Source organism: Balaenoptera musculus, chromosome 4, assembly GCF_009873245.2.
Source record: "Balaenoptera musculus isolate JJ_BM4_2016_0621 chromosome 4, mBalMus1.pri.v3, whole genome shotgun sequence".
Taxonomy (NCBI): Eukaryota; Metazoa; Chordata; class Mammalia; order Artiodactyla; family Balaenopteridae; genus Balaenoptera; species Balaenoptera musculus.
In genome coordinates this window covers 103,413,544-103,430,806 of record NC_045788.1, presented here as the reverse complement: position 1 = coordinate 103,430,806, position 17,263 = coordinate 103,413,544, and the positions used below count along the sequence as shown (strand labels likewise).

Genomic DNA, 17,263 nt, shown 5'->3' with positions numbered 1-17,263 from the left:
CTATGAATTACTGTGTCTGTGACCCATTATCATAGCAGGAAATTACATGACTCTCACAACTGGCATGAAACGTACTGCTGTCACTGCTATGCATTAATTTCTAAGTAGTTGGCCATTTGTAATAATTCTGTAAATGTCCATTTTAGCACAGTTTTCAGTCTAGACAAGTTAAGCCAATGTGCATGGAATTTTCCCCCATATTTCCAAGCAGTTATACTGAATTCTAAAATTACCTTTTTATTGGGCAATTTCATATTAAATATTTTTCCAAGAATTGGAAACATGATAGTCTCATTGTTTTACTCCCTAATATTTAAGGGAAATTTATTCTCTGAAAAGTGAAGTTATTTGGCTGTATATGAACAGAAAGAGTGAAAAAAATTCCGATAAATTATAAATGATTTTCCCCAACTTTTATAGAATAGATAAATGGTTTATTAATGATTTTTTAACTATTTTGGCCTGCTCTTTATGGAGGTAATTTTCAGATAATGGTATATGTACTTCATGGTTATAGTTCTAAAAATAACATTTTTGCAATTATGTTTCTTTTACATTATAAATAGAAATATTTCACCATTAATATCAAACCTCTATAGTGCAAAGTATTCTTTTCCTATCTTTCCTTTACACTGGCATTTTTCCCTTCAGGAAAGGTAAATTTAAATAGCAGGTTTAATTGAAAACTTTCGACAACGGTGAATTTAGATATGGTCTCCCCATGGTATGTTTTATATCTTAGTGTATCTTTTGCAAGTTAATTCCTCTGGCTAGAAATTCACTTTTTGATAGATCTTTAAGCATTTCACATAATTTTGGAAAGTTTTTCATTGCCTACCACCATCTCTCAAACTTTAAGATCCTTTTTCTTCATCTTTCAAAAAATTTTCACCATATATTCCAAAAATCTTTATCATAAATTTGTTAACACATATTTTGTAGAAATTCATTTCCTTCTTCTTTTTTTAATTATTACAGAATACTTATAAACATGATATGTGTCTTATATTTACTTGGTTAAGGCCACTCTGTGACACATAACTATCCAGAGTATTGATTTTTAAAACTCAATGCCTTCTGTACCCCAAAGCATACTTCTGTGCTTTGTTAGTCATATAAGTTTAACATTTGGCACGTCACATGATATTTAATTTTAGTAAGTCTATATAAGTTATTTGGGTTTAAGCACAGGGCTAAATGTTTGGGAGGGAAAGATAAGCCAAACCAGAGACCATACAGGGGAGAAAGGATAATGAACAAAGAAATAAATGAAAATGTCTTCATAAAATAAAAATGGATATAATAATGGTTATAACATAAGGACAGTATGTTCCTTAAGGACAGGCACCATTCCTATCTCCTTCATTACTACATTATCAATATCGAGCTTGGCACATAGTAGTTACTCAATAAATATTAATTAAATAGTCTTCAAATCAGATATATAGGATCTAATGAGAACACTATATCATAAAAGAAAAATTAAAGAAACATTTATTTACATACTTGTACCCTTGAATTTTTTTTTTCTGTTGTTGCCTGCAATCTTTCAGTACAAACAGGAATCTTTCTGAAATATGTTTTAGTAGTCAAAAACTTATAATATAATGAGCTGTGTTACTCTCTGCACATGTAGCTGTATCCTATATAAATTCATAAGAAAAAATATATCCCTTTATAATCTTTTGGGAAATATTCACTGTTCATTCACTCAACAGAGGTCATCTTCTTCAGGCTTCTCTTCTGGATCTCTGCAGTGGTCTTTCTAAAGCCCCTCTTTTGCCTTCTCTTTGGAGAACCAACTCCCAGTCCAGAGTAAACCATGTGCCTCTTTTCAGTAGTTTCTCACGGTAGCAAATGAAATAAACACATATCAGCTGATATTCCCAAATTGGCCCAGGCCTTTCTTTTCTAAGTAACTGCCCACATCCCTGCTGCTCAATGCCCTACATTCCAGCCTAAGTAGAACCCAGTTCCTTAAACAGGTTCTGTCCTCACATGTCTTCCTGTTTGCTCACACTTTCTCTTTCTGTGTGCCCCCGTATTTCTACCTGTAGAAGTTCTAGTCACCCTACCTTTCCATTTCTTCTTTAATGCTTTCCCGGAACCTCCTTCCAGCAGTAATCCTTCCTTTCCCCACAGCTCCTTTCAACACCTCAAATAGACAGCATATCATCATCTGCCTTCAGTGATACTTATACCTCTCCCTCCAGCATCAACTCCTGAATAGCAAAAGTCACATTTTACTTATCTTTACTATCCACAGTTTTTAACTTGGGCTTTGCATATAGAAATATTTAATAAATGCATGTGGAATCAAATAAAACTGCTATTATAGAGGCATCTTAAAAATCACAAATCATTACAGAAATCACAGTAGGAGACTACCAAATTACAGCAAACTCTAAAAATTGTAACATGTCTAAAACCAGTTGTCTTATATTTATACCAGGAGAAATATGTGATTGGAGGTAACCCTCCCACACACACTGTTTACATCTTTTTGTAATGCACACGTTTTTCATTTACCACCAAATGCAAAATAGAAGACCACTATGATTAGATTTATGTTGTTTATTATAATAATATCTTACAAATCTTTGTGGGAGGTGGAAGATGAGGTTATTCAGGTGAGCTTCTACATAAGGCACATCTGGGCCTCGGCAAATCTGGAATCAAAAAACAGATGGGATGAGGGCTGAGCAAAAGGTCCTTCTACAGAGACAGAGGCAGGGCTATCTGTAAACTTTAGACATAGTTTCTGGGGAGATTCAGAAGTCTTGCAAGCTGATAGTGGAGTATGCTGTCAGGTCAAGTTGAGGTCAAAAGTTGGCCAAGGGACATAGAACATTGGTTCCCAACCTTAGGGAATCGCCTAGGCACATTCTAATCACCTAGGCAGTGTAAAAAGAAATAGCTTGAATAGGCACCTATAAAGCAGTATTTTAAGAAAGCTCCCTGGCTAATGCTTAGCCAAAAATAAGAACCTTTGAGGTAAGGAAATTAGACTGTACTCAGAAATATGGGATATTTGTCCACAGGTGCAAAGATGTGGCAACAGCCCTGAGATCTCAATACAGTACCACTAAATCAATCCCAGCTAGGAGGAGAATAACTAAAATTAAAGCCCTAGAAATGGTGAAGCTGAGGATGCCCTAGTTCTTGTCTCCGTCTAGGGGTTTTAGGAACTGAGAAGTATTAAGACTGAAGATGGAAGCTTTGTGAGTATGAGGTGCTGGGTAAAGACAGAGAATCCAAGGTAGGGGCTGCTGGGGCCCCAAGGACCCCCACATCCTCAAGCTTTCAGAAGACATTACCTTGAATAGCCTGTGTCTTGTTCTAACTACAGAATGTACCAGAATGTACCTAATATCTGAACAGAGATCATACATTTTCCTGGTCCTAACTCTTCCTCTCACTCTCCGAAATCCTGTGTTGGCTTTCCTCAATAATAAGCTCTGGTCCTTTCACTAGTTTCCTAGTTTTCCAGCTCTTTTCAGTATACTTCACCTAAACTAGAACATTGACCTCTCTCTTTTCCACAAGACACTTCTAATACCATTATCCAATTTATGCTAAATACTTAGGAGTTAAAGATGGGTGGGAGAATGGATAGTAGTCATTATTATTAAGATTACTGGACATACCATCTGAGGCATGTACCTTCTACACCTTTTTATCTTTAGACTCTGGCCTGCCTCTTGTTACTGATGCTAGATTTTCAATATCAAATCCCCACCTTCTCTCTCCTCAATCCTCTGGTTACAAATGTATTCCTCTGATTTGACCCCAAATCATCATCAACAGCAACAAAACTCCCAAAACCCCCAAATTCTATTTTTCATTTGTCTCGACAGTTTTATTTTACTCTACCTTTTAACGTGATACTAGTACAAATGTGTGTGTGTGTGTGTGTACTTTTGAGACCTATGGGCTAAGAAAAACTATTTATGAATAAATGGAAATATAATGATTTTTGTAGATATATCTGTGCCTGACACTTGACAGTAACATCCTTCCTGTAAGTGATTATGCATTGCCACGCTTAAAATGCTGATGCATGGTAAATGTTCAAATATTTCTAGGATGAACATTGCATTTTGAAATAGCTATGATGTGTACAAAGAGAAAAAAACATAGGAGTAAAAACATGAGTGGAGAAAGAATAACATGAACCAATTTAATATCACTTATAATTATTGAGCACAAGATTAGTCATCATTAGCACTTTGTAAAGTGCAGAACTATGTGCTTCTTATTAACCACTAGAATTACAAATGTAATATTGCAAACATAAGAATATTGGTCATCATTTTCTTTTTAGTATCATCTGAAAATTTCTAAGAAACTGGTTTAAACCTTATAAGGTAAATCATAAAGTTATTTTTCTCACTTTCTTCGTATTTCATTATGTTAGCCAATACACTAAATGCAATGCAGGTTCTCCCTCTCTTAAAGAAAATGTACACATTTTCCTCCTTAATCCCTATTGGCAAGTAACTAAAAATGTATCTAAGAGTAATTAATATCAACAATGCGTATAAATCTTTAATTACTATAATGGAGGTTTATCAGAATGAGAGTTTTTAGGTTAAATGCCGATTAATTGTTAAAAATATGTTTTCCCTCAAAATACATGTTTGACTCAGTGACAAGGAGCTGTTCTACCTAGTAAATATAAATTGATTCTCCTTTACATCTTACACTGTATTTTGATGATAAAGAGGCTCACTGCGCTTATGCTACAGGGAATAGATTTCAGAATGACCCTTCTAGGGAACAGAGATCTGGACATGTGGTTTTCTTATAGTTGTATGATCTGGAAAAAGAAAAAAAAAAAAAAAAAAGCAAGAAATTCAGCTCTGGTCTCTGTGATCTAATGATAAAAGCTTATGGTAAGAATCTGGGAACCACGCTAAATACCAGAATTATTGATTTTGGGGAATTTGAGCTTTAGAAAGAATTTGAGTTCTTACAAGTTCTGTGTCCCCTTCTGCTGAAGACAATGTTACTGCTGCATACCCCTTGAACAGATTTTTTTTTAAGGATTAGAAAAATGAAGAGATAGATGCTTTGTACCTCCCAATTCTATATGTCACCAATGCTTTGTTGCCCATTTTCTTTGTCCACGTTGGCCTTGGGGCAATGACTATGACAGTATGTTATCTCTAATAATTTATGAACATATCCATTAGTTCTTGGAATAGGAAGATAGGGTAAATATGAGTATTCTTTAAATTTATAAAATGTAAGCATTACAACAGCAACTTTAATTAATGATTCCTGTTGTTGCGTTGCTGTTGCAAAAATGCTCATTTAGGAATTTTATTTCCACTGTCTAGTCCTCAGCAAATGCTAGAGTTAGAGACCTGCTGTTTTCTGCAAGTGGTCTGAGATGGCAAGCCACCATCGCTTACAGGCAATATGGTCTTCATGACAAATTAATGAAGTGACAGTTGCTCTCTGCAACCTTTTCATGTGCAAAGCATGCTGGTGTTGTTTGCATTATCTTCTTGCAATTTGTACCTCTGCATTCAAGGACTTGTGATAGCTTGCCAAATTAGCATTGAGAGGAAAATGTTAAATACAGTGAGATCTCCATAATTAAAATCATATTTTACATTGAATTATGAAAATCTTTACATAGTGTCATTTCTGTTTGATGTCTAGTAAAATGCTGTCCATAGCAGGAGAAACTTGCAACTGATTCATCAGTCGAAGTACAACCTCATATCTATTCTGATAAGGAAATCTTGAACTAAAAATTTTTAAGTCAGTTGGTTAATTTTTGAATAATGATGTCCATGATTTAATGTTCTATAAAATGCCCACAGAAAACATTTATTCTCTGAAGTTTTTGTTAGCTCTGTGCTTTACAATGCCATTGTAGAACCAATGTAATGGGAATAGAGAAGATGCAATGTAATACTAACTTTTTAACATCACAGTTTTTCAGAGCTCCAACTCAGTTCACTCTGTTTAATTTTTCTGATATTAAAGTTATACGTTAATTTTGTTTTGAATGTGACTTTATTATTATAGGCACCTAAGTGTAAAATCCTCAGAACTGAGAATCTCATGTATACTTTTCTTCTTTAAAGCTCTCCGTATAATACGTTTATAGAGTGGATGTGTGAAAATGATATATTGGTTATTATTAAAAATACAGTATGAATATTTTCTTATATTAAAATATAGATATATCTTGTATGTTAGAGCTAGGGTTTTCTAAAATAATCAAAATTTGTTCCTTTGTTGGATCTTGGGCGTGACAATGAAGACTAGCCAATTTTGCCTCCAGAAAATGAGTGCCTCTCATATTCCAGACCCTGAATGATCAAAGTTATTAAAATAAGTGCTGTTTAATTATTTGCTTTTGTTTTGCTCTTAGATTGGTAGGAGAGCTAAGGGGAATAAGGAGTTCTAAAACTGTGTTTCTCACGCTGGTGGGGTCACAAATTGCTTTTGATATTCAAACACCCTAATGTAAATAATTATTTTCTCCTCTAATGAGGTTCAAAGGCCAAATAAATGCCATATTTCTTTGCTTTTGGTACCATCTATTTAAAAAACTAACATTTTATCTCATTTTGTGACTAGAAGTTGTGGATTGGCATTCCTATGTGTTTTTAATAAATAGAAAAAAATGTTAATACACTTTAAATGCCATTGATTTAGTTTAAAAGTATTTAAAACTTACTCCTTATGAAAATAAGTAACTCTCTTAATGGAGAAAAATTTAGGAACCCATTTCTAATGGGCTTCAGAAGGATTTCATTTATTTATTTATTTACAAAATTAAAATATGTTCTCTAAGAACTTTATATTCATTATTTCCTTGAGTTATTCCTACATATGGTAAAAGAAAAAAATAATTTTTATGCATCTCCCAAAAGGTGAAGTTGTGTGCTGCATATTATAGAGGATATGAAGAGGTCTAAAATCTAACAAATGCAAATGAAACAAAATTAGACTAATCTAAGCATGTATCATGATTTAAATTTATAAAAAAGATATTTAGTAAGTATTATATAATACAGAAAGTTTCTTAAGCATGGCAGGGTTATGGGAAACATCAAGGAGAAAAGAGCACAGACCAGTGCTCTCTTTTTTTTATAGCATAAAAGAAGAAGATCCAATATTTCTTTTGAAAACAGTAAAAAATGTTCACATTGACAAGAACATAGTATGTGCATAAGTGAAACATATAATTCACTAATCTCAATTCAAACTTTTAGAAAAAATTAAATGTAGGTTGGGACCACTTTTTGGAAAAACACAAATACCAAACTAAAGAGTGTGAAGTTATTGCATAGGTAATGGGGAGCCATAGAAGATTAGAACTCTAGTATGACATGGAAAAATATGTATTTTCCTGGCAGCAATATAGGCTAACCTGGGCATGGTATAAAGAAAGCGTAGACACAGGAGTAATAGAAACAGATGGTATAATAGTTGTAGAATCATAAGTAACACAAACAATGTGTTGCTAACTTAAAAACTTCTCAAAACCTGTCTAAGGATCAAAGAAAGCACTGCTTCACTGTTCTAAAAAGTCTTGAAACTTTTTAAAGCAGTTTCTGCTCATTTATTTTGTATTTCTTGTGATTCCATTGAAACCCTCATCTTGTATGCACTATTATTCATCATGCTTAACTCATTAATTCTTCCTCTCTTTTCTTCTTCTTTGATTCTTCAAGTGGGAAGAGATCAGTGGTGTTGATGAACATTACACACCCATCAGGACTTACCAGGTGTGCAATGTCATGGATCATAGTCAAAATAATTGGCTGAGGACAAACTGGGTCCCCAGGAACTCAGCTCAGAAGATCTACGTGGAGCTCAAGTTCACTCTCCGGGACTGCAATAGCATTCCATTGGTTTTGGGAACTTGCAAGGAGACTTTCAACCTATACTACATGGAGTCTGATGATGATCATGGGGTCAAATTCCGAGAACATCAGTTTACAAAGATTGACACCATTGCAGCTGATGAAAGTTTCACACAAATGGATCTTGGGGACCGTATTCTTAAACTCAACACCGAGGTTAGAGAAGTAGGTCCTGTCAACAAAAAGGGATTTTATTTGGCTTTTCAAGATGTTGGTGCTTGTGTTGCCTTAGTGTCTGTGAGAGTGTACTTCAAAAAGTGTCCGTTTACAGTGAAGAATCTGGCTATGTTTCCAGACACAGTACCCATGGATTCCCAATCCCTGGTGGAAGTTAGAGGTTCTTGTGTTAACAATTCTAAGGAGGAAGATCCTCCCAGGATGTACTGTAGTACAGAAGGTGAATGGCTTGTACCCATTGGCAAGTGCTCATGCAATGCTGGCTATGAAGAAAGAGGTTTTATGTGCCAAGGTAAGAGCCTTCTCTATTTTCCCTGCAGTGGTATTTCTTACCTGTGAATTTATGGTAGAGTAATTGAAAGAAATGAACCTAACCTGAACTCACTTGGCAGCAAAATATGCCTCAAACTGAACAGAGTCTATTTATAGACTAAATTTATCCATCCCACTTGATGTGATGATTCATAATTTGATGTAGAAATATTAGCATGTTTGATTATGTGGTGCTGGCCTACACCCCACTAGACGAACTGAAAGAAAAAAAAAGTCTCTGTCTCTTTTATGTAGAGGGAAGAAATATCGTTGGCACTCAGCTAATCTGAGTCTAACAGAATTAGATCCTGCATTGACTATTTATGTTTGTGTTCATCACTCTCATAGCAAAAGGTAATTCATTGCTATAAAATATAGTATTTTCTTCAGTGACACCTGTGCTTAAAATACGGGTTTACTTACAAAGCATTAGTGTTTAATAAAAATTATTTTATTTAAAAATCCAGGTTTGGTCCTTCAGTGTTTAATGTATAGAGGAGTAATGTAAAAATTTTTAAATTTTGCTTCATGTTTTGGCTGCTCAGGAGGATATATATATGTGTATATATATACACATATACATATATACCACATCTTAGGTGGGAATGTATATTTGATCCTTTATGTAGAATCAGAGAACCTGAACTGTGTTATCAAGTTGATTTTTATTAAAAATCTCTTTGCACTTGAAGTAAAATCAATTAAAAGATAATCTTTTCCATAGAAGATTATATCAGATGATAAATTCCACTTAATCCCAAAATTTGTTATTTAGCATTAGGCAAGGTTTTGTGTTTAAGAACACACTGAAATTATTATTAAATTTTTAAATGTATAAATACACAGGAGAACTTAAGTAATAAGTCCTTGAAATCTAGTCTGTTTTAATACCGTTGTTTGCTGTTAAACTCTGTCAAAAGAATTGAGTTTGATATTCTACTTGTGGCCATTCAGTAGGACTCAAGTCCATGTGGAAGAAATGAATCTACGTTACACATAAATGGGCATTTCTAAGAATCTGAACAGAATATAACATTTTACTTTTGACTATAAGTAGTTTATAGAATTTCTTTTTAATGACAGCAAATGGTACACTCTAGTCTGATTTTTCTCTATTATGTTATTTAGATCCTTGGCAAGAGCCTTCACAATACTGTTACTAAGTATGGCTTTGAAAGTTCTAAAATTGAAACAACATGACTAGCTACTACTTGCTTATGTATATACATGAGTGGAGAGAAGTCTCAATAGCCTTTATATTCCACTTTGAATTATATTTTATCACTATGGTATTGTTTGTGATATATTTGTGTGATTTATTTTAAATAAAATAATAAAGGCCTAGATCAGGAAGAGTTGAAAAATTGTCCATTCCCTCCAGTTTGGTTTCTACTGATGCAGTCTCTGATGTCCACACCAAGAAAGGAATAGATGTGTCCCTGTCTCAACAATATATATCAATATATGTTGAGTTATCTCATAAAATATTCCATTGAGCAAGAAACCTAATCATTGTTTGGATGTTTGGATTTTAAATAATTTTTTTATAATACTTTATATTTCATTCAAAGTTATAAGAAATAGAAAAATAAGTATCAGCAAGTAAATAGAATCATAAAAATGTTAATAAAAATAAATAAAACATACACATAATTAGCCTATATTACATGCTGTCTTGAGGACAAACTTTAGTAGAAGAATTTAAAAAAAGAGAGTCACGTTAAGTTGTATTCAGAAAGTTCACAATAGATTCATAATTGCTTGTATTTTTTAACCTCATTTTAATTCACTGAACCACTTCTTTAAAGTAACTATTATGCTACTCAGTGGTACCCTATGCCAAAATTACTCCTGGAGATAATATTTATGTCAAATTTTTACATCCTTGAGTCTTGTAGTTTATTATATTGAAGGACATCAATAGCACCTCCTTGATATAGTGATGCTATATTATCACAGACTTTTTCAACATTTAAAAATACTGGTTGCAGAATAAGAGATACATATGCATAAATAGCATAGAATTTTTTATTCTAAGAAAAAATCTTGAAGATAAACCAATAAAAATAATTATAGTAGAATTAGAGATAGCACATGAAATGGGATATGATTGGTATTGACTTTTCAGTGATGTAACTTAAAGGTGCAGCTTGCTTTTATGGTTATATCTTGACATTTGCTGATGTTGCCAGGTGAATTTTGGCTCCTCTCTTTTCGTAATAAGTAAAAAAAAACCTTTGTGTACTCAGATTATTAGACGATGTGTCAAGGCATTCTATTTCATGCTGATTTACATGTAGTACCTAGTCTAAACCAACTTTATTTGAACAAATATTTCTTTTAATAGGTCAGTTTAGTGCATAGTCTACTATGTCTTAAAAATCCAGGGCTTCCCTGGTGGCGCAGTGGTTGAGAATCTGCCTGCCAATGCAGGGGACACGGGTTCGAGCCCTGGTCTGGGAGGATCCCACATGCCGTGGAGCAACTAGGCCCATGAGCCACAGTTACTGAGCCTGCGCGTCTGGAGAGGCCGCGATAATGAGAGGCCCCGCGCACCGTGATGAAGAGTGGCCCCCACTTGCCACAACTAGAGAAAGCCCTCGCACAGAAACGAAGACCCAACACAGCCATAAATATAAATAAAATAGTGTTTAAATAAATAAAAATAAAAAAAATAAATAAAAAGCCAGCTTGTACATCACCTGCTCTTTAAAAAAAAAAAAAAATCCAATACTCAACCAATTAATTCTGGCCTGGTATCTGTAATAGAGTAGGCCATCATGACGTGAGGCTTGTAATTTTGCTGTTGTTGTCAGTGGTAGTGATGGTGTTTGTTATGCTTTCCTTTTTTAATTTTAAAATTTTGGTTGGTTTTCAATAAGCTTGTGGACTAGTCAGAATAGCTTATGACTCTCGCAAGTCATTGTTTTATCAGCAGTACTTCAATTCACGCACACAAAAGGAATGGTAATACTTAGAAAAGATACAGGTGAAAAAGATAACTAAATAGATTTCCTATATTTCATGAGTTCATTTTTGTTTTGTTTTGTTTCGTTTTACAAAAGGATGGAACAATACCTTGACATACACATAGAGCCAGGTTTTAAACACCTCAGGATAATTTTATAACACAATGATCAGCAACCATAGGCTTACAGTTGCCTAAAACAGAGAAAAACAAGACTCATTCACTTTGTTTCAACAAATATTTAGGGAGCATCTACTTCATTATGAGAAGTATAGTAAGAATTCAGAGATTTTTTAAAATATTCATTAAGCACTTATTGGATGCCAGACACTGTGCTGATTTGCTAAGTTATGTCCATGATTTATCTCATTTATCCTTCAAAATAACCTATAAGTACATCCTTATTATTATCTCCATTTTTAAAATGAGAAAACAAGCTTTGATAGGTTAAATATCTTGCCTTAGGTCCCTTAGTGAGTGCTGAAGCTGCAATCTAAAACCAGGCAGTCTGATTCTAAATGTTGCAGTTGTAACCTCAACCCACACTTCTTCCCTGTGATTCAGTCCAGTGGTGGCAGAGACCAGGAAACCCCACAGGTACATAGATTCTACTGGAGTTAGAGTACTGTGTATTGAAGGATGAGTAGGACCATAGAGAATTAGCTCAAAGTTAACCAAGAATCTCTCAATATAAGGTTCATCTGTTTCAGCTTATTTATCACATCTTTCTGTTTCTAGGTTTTTAAGAAAGAAGAATTACTAGCCAAAATGTCATGGGAAGACTAAGCTTAGCCCAGGTGATGTCTACCAAAATTTGGATATGTGGATTGACAAACATCTTAGATATGCCAAAAAGTCTACCAAATTTAATTCAATATCTGTAACCATCTGTAAGTTCTATGTAATAATGTACCAGACACCGGAGAAACATAGATGAATAAGTCAGCGTATCTCCCTTATAAGAGCTCACAATCTAGTATGAAAGACAGATAAATAAATGAATAATTTTATTGCAAGACAGACCAATAAATCTTCTACCGGGTACAAACTGCCTTGGCAAGGTAGGGGAAGGAGAGATTAATTTTGAGTATTTCAAAATTAATAGTGGAAATTGTTTATTAATAACAAGAAGTCTCTGCATTGAGAGTTTTGGACTCATCACTATTGTGCTTAGCAACTTTTGGGGTAGGGAGAAAGGGCTAACTAACTTACCCAGCTTATGCATTCCAGAAGGTGCAGTTTATAATTTGTTTATTAAATCATTATCTCAAAAGTCTCATAATGTGTAGAAGTCCCATTAAAGTTTTGCCTTCTGAGCTTGTTCCATAGGGAGGCCTTATAAAGGATCTAAATTTCTTAAATAGGTCATTTTCTGACTCTAGTAATGAAATATTCTGAATTATCTATTTCACTCTACATGGATATTTGGGATAGTTAAAGTTCAGTGAACTAAATGATGAAAATGAGACAATCTCTGTTTGATAGGAAAAATATATTGGTAAAAATATTCTGTAGTCAAAAAACTCATCCATCAATTTCAGAACTATAAATAAAACCAAAGTTATCTTTATACAGGACCAGAATTTTAACCATGTCATTATACTTCTCTTGTATTTGATTCAAACTTTAACAACAGTCCACTTTTCCTGAAATGAGAAAAAGTAGTAAAGGTATGCTTTGACCATTTATTCAAATATTAAACATTTATTGAGCCTCTACTATGTGCCAAATTCTGCTGAGCGCACTAGAAAGAGAAAGATGAACATTATCACTGCTAAACTAATTTGGTTTATAGTTCAAAAATGTGTGTGTGTGTGTATTTTAAAATGTTTTGGGCTCTGCCTCCAAAGGAACATATGTTTTTAAGTGAATTATTAAACAGAGCTAAGTCAATAGTTTAAACTTAAACATAAGTTATAAGTGTGTTGAGGGAGGAAGTATTTGTATGCGAGGAGATGAATGATGGGAAAATAAAATTTTCTTCAATAAGATGCTTTATGTTGCTGATCTTCTGTTTCTTTGCTAGAGAGGACGGGGAAAAGTAAGAGTAGAAGATGATGCATCTTTCTCTCTCAAGGACTGGTTAGAGAGAGGAAATAAGGGAATGATGAAAGAAATATTAGTAACTAAAGCATCATTTAGGAATTGCATACCAAGTAAACTGGAAATACAGGAAAAAGCACCTACAGGAAGGTAAAGAGTATTTATTATAACGAATTTGGTAAAATAGAAATGCACATAAAAGTAACCACACAAACTTAAACTAAGAGGTAATATAAACATTAGTAAGGAAAGTAAGAAGTCATGCATCAACTTGGTTCTAGCAGTTTCTCTAATATATAATTTTAAAATATGGCCTTTCTTTAAATGAGTTATCTCTCATGGTATCTCTTTTAATTTACTGTGTGTGTGGCTTAAACCTTATTTGGGCCATGTTCCTGAGATTTGGGCAAACTTGCTGAATGTTGAGAGTATGGTCAAATTACAGGTTGAGTTGTTATTATAGGATGTCAGTAAACCTCTTTTTAACCAGATAACATTGAAAAATTAAAATTATGAGACTTAATCATCTACTATTTGCTTTCAGCCATTGACAATCAAGATTTACTTGGTTCATTTCACTTGGGAAATCCTTCTTACATCTTAGCATAACACTTTTCACTTTTTAAGATTGGAGGTGTGGGGAAATTTCACGTTAATACAAAGGGAACTTTGTGATGTGTGTGTGTGTGTGTGTGTGTGTGTGTGTGTGTGTGTGTATAATCCTAGCTAATGAATTATGTTATCTGTTTTAATTTAGTTTGGAGAGAAGAAATGAGAATGCTAATGGCCTTTTATATAGTCAACTAATTACATTTCAGGCAGATACCAGGCAGTTACTATAAATATTCCTTCCTCCTACAAACTTTGTTTAGCTTAATGTACCAAATACCTTATTAATGTCACTGAAGAATCTGTTGCTCTGTGTTTTATCTGTATGTGCTCATTGTGGAATGGTAACTTTATTCCTTGTTCTTGTACATTAGCAACTGAGTAGAAAAGTGTGTTTGATGTGACATATGACGACATCTAGATTTCTTGATGGTTATCTATAATTATGTTTTTTTCACCTGCCAACTCTTACTCTTTACCCATTGCTCTGTCTGTTCAGAAAGTCTCTTAAAGAAGCCGTCAAGCCTTCAATAACAATGATTTAAAGATTCTGCTTGCTCTGACAGAGGAGCTAGAGAAAATTGAAAACCTTAGATGTTTCTTAGCACCTACTTAGTCTCTGCGCATCTTCTAGAAGTACGAGGTGTTCATATGTTTTAATGAATTCAGAAGCATTTCTTTACAGTTGTTTTCAGACTGGAAGTTTCTTGAGGGGAGGAACTACGTCATGTCTCTTTAAAGGACATTGTGCCTACAACCTAGCAGAGTATAATTGAGGAAGTTTTCAGTTTGATACATACTAGATGAATAATTATTGGGAGATTTCTATGCCAACTATGCATTCTTGGAATGTAAGTTCTGGAGACAACATACCTCTCATTATATATCTTTGAATCCACTAGGTTCTTAAGAATTTCTTGCACATAAAGATGTGTATCTTATCTAATTTTAAATGAATGCATTTGACTATTAGGTCACATACAGTTGCAACGCACTAAGACTGGAATCATCTGAACTGTCATTACAGTAATAAACAGATTATGAAAAGTAATAACAATACTTTATATAGTAGCCAAGAGAATACTTTTTCTCTTTTGTGAATTTATGATGAATATTATTTTTCTGGCTTGCAAAAATCAATCTCCACTAGTTTCATACCTATAATAAAGCAAGGATCTAACTACTTATGAAGATGCTAAAATAACTTTATCCCTTAATTTTACACACTTAGTACTTAAGGAATTTATTCATCCTGTAATGACTGCACTGAGATTATCAGGCTTCTTACCTTGATCTGTAAAAATTTTATTCATTTTCCCTGAATTTAAAATGACAGCACTCCATTCCCACTTTGCCTTTAACTGTTGCAACCCATGACTTTTCAGACCAAAGAATTTATTTGAATAAAAAATATGTCAGTAAGTCAAAATGTAAATAACTTTCAAATAAAACAGATACGTTATGACAGCTTTATAATAGCTGTAAAACCTTTAATTAATTGAAGTTTTTACATCTTTTCACCAATTTATATAATAAATTATGGTAGTATTAACATGATTCAGAAAACTTCCTCAATTTTGTCCTCAACCTTCAGTTTGCATCTAATTGTTCATTTAGCCAAAGGCTCCTGTCACTGACAAGTGCTTGGGCTCAAGAGTCCCAGAAATGCTGTGTGGATAAACAATTTGAGCCCCAGTTTCCTTATCCACAAAAGGGGAGCAACAATATCTACCCTTTAGAATTGCCAGCGAATGTATACATAGCCCATTGCAGAGTATCCAGCACTGGGTAATAGTATTTGAACAACATCATTATTGTCATACATTGGTATCATTGGATTGTATAACCTTCCTTGCTCTCTTGTTTAAATCTGTGTTAAAACACTTACATATGACAGATTCACCAATTCAACAGTCTCTCTTTTAACTTAAACATTAGAACTTAGAGATACCTTGAGGGAGAGCAACTGTCTTTAATGAATTTACGTATATTCATTATTCATTAATTGGTTGTCCACCTTCTTCCAAACAGTTTTCTTTTCTGAGGGGACATCATTTTTAGTTCCATTAAACCTCTAGTCTGTTCAATCATAGGTGATATTTCCTCTATTCTTTTTGTTGTTGTTGTTAGCTTTCATTTTCCATCTTTTTTTTTTTTAACATCTTTATTGGAGTATGATTGCTTTACAATGCTGTGTTAGTTTCTGCTTTATAACAAAGTGAATCAGCTTTACATATACATATGTTCCCATATCTCTTCCCTCTTGCGTCTCCCTCTCTCCCACCCTCACTATCCCACTCCTCTAGGTGGTCACAAAGCACCTAGCTGATCACCCTGTGCTATGCGGCTGCTTCCCACTAGCTATCGGTTTTACATTTGGTAGTGTATATATGTACCTGCCACTCTCTCACTTTGTCGCAGCTTACCCTTCCCCCTCCCTGTGTCCTCAAGTCCTTTCTCTAGTAGGTCTGCATCTTTATTCCCGTCCTGTCCCTAGGTTCTTCATGACCTTTTTCTTTTTAGGTTCCATATATATGTGTTAGGATACGGTATTTTTTTCTCTCTTTCTGACTTACTTCACTCTGTATGACAGACTCTAGGTCCATCCAACTTACAACAAATAACTCAATTTCATTTCTGAGTAATGATCCATTGTATATCTGTGCCACATCTTCTTTATCCATTCATCTGTCGATGGACACTTAGATTGTTTCCATCCCCTGGCTATTGTAAATAGAGCTGCATGAACATTGTGGAACATGTCTCTTTTTGATTTATGGTTTTCTCAGAGTATATGCCCAGTAGTGTGATTGCTGGGTCATATGGTAGTTCTATTTTAAGTTTTTTAAGGAACCTCCATACTGTTCTCCATAGTGGCTGTATCAATTTACATTCCCACCAACAGTGCAAGAGGGTTCCCTTTTCTCCACAGCCTCTCCAGCATTTATTGTTTGTAGATTTTTTGATGATGGCCATTCTGAGTAGTGTGAGGTGATATCTCATTGTAGTTTTGATTTGCATTTCTCTAATGATTAATGATGTTGAGCATTCTTTCACGTGTTTGTTGGCAATCTGTGTATCTTCTTTGGAGAAATGTCTATTTAGGTCTTCTGCCCATTTTTGGATTGGGCTGTTTGCTTTTTGACATTGAGCTGCATGAGCTGCTTGTAAATTTTGGAGATTAATCCTTTGTCAGTTGCTTCATTTGCAAATATTTTCTCCCATTCTGACGGTTGTCGGTTCGTCTTGTTTATGGTTTCCT

The 17,263-nt window shown here is 34.1% G+C and overlaps 1 protein-coding gene across 1 annotated transcript in view; it reads left to right on the top strand.

Annotated features, from left to right (window-relative positions):
* The window catches only part of EPHA3 (EPH receptor A3), a 361,303-nt gene that overhangs the window by 86,224 nt on the left and 257,816 nt on the right, over window positions 1–17,263 (top strand). The window contains exon 3 of the mRNA XM_036851795.1: window positions 7,701–8,361. Within this exon, the coding sequence (XP_036707690.1) occupies window positions 7,701–8,361 (661 nt within the window). The remainder of the gene's footprint in view (window positions 1–7,700; window positions 8,362–17,263) is intronic.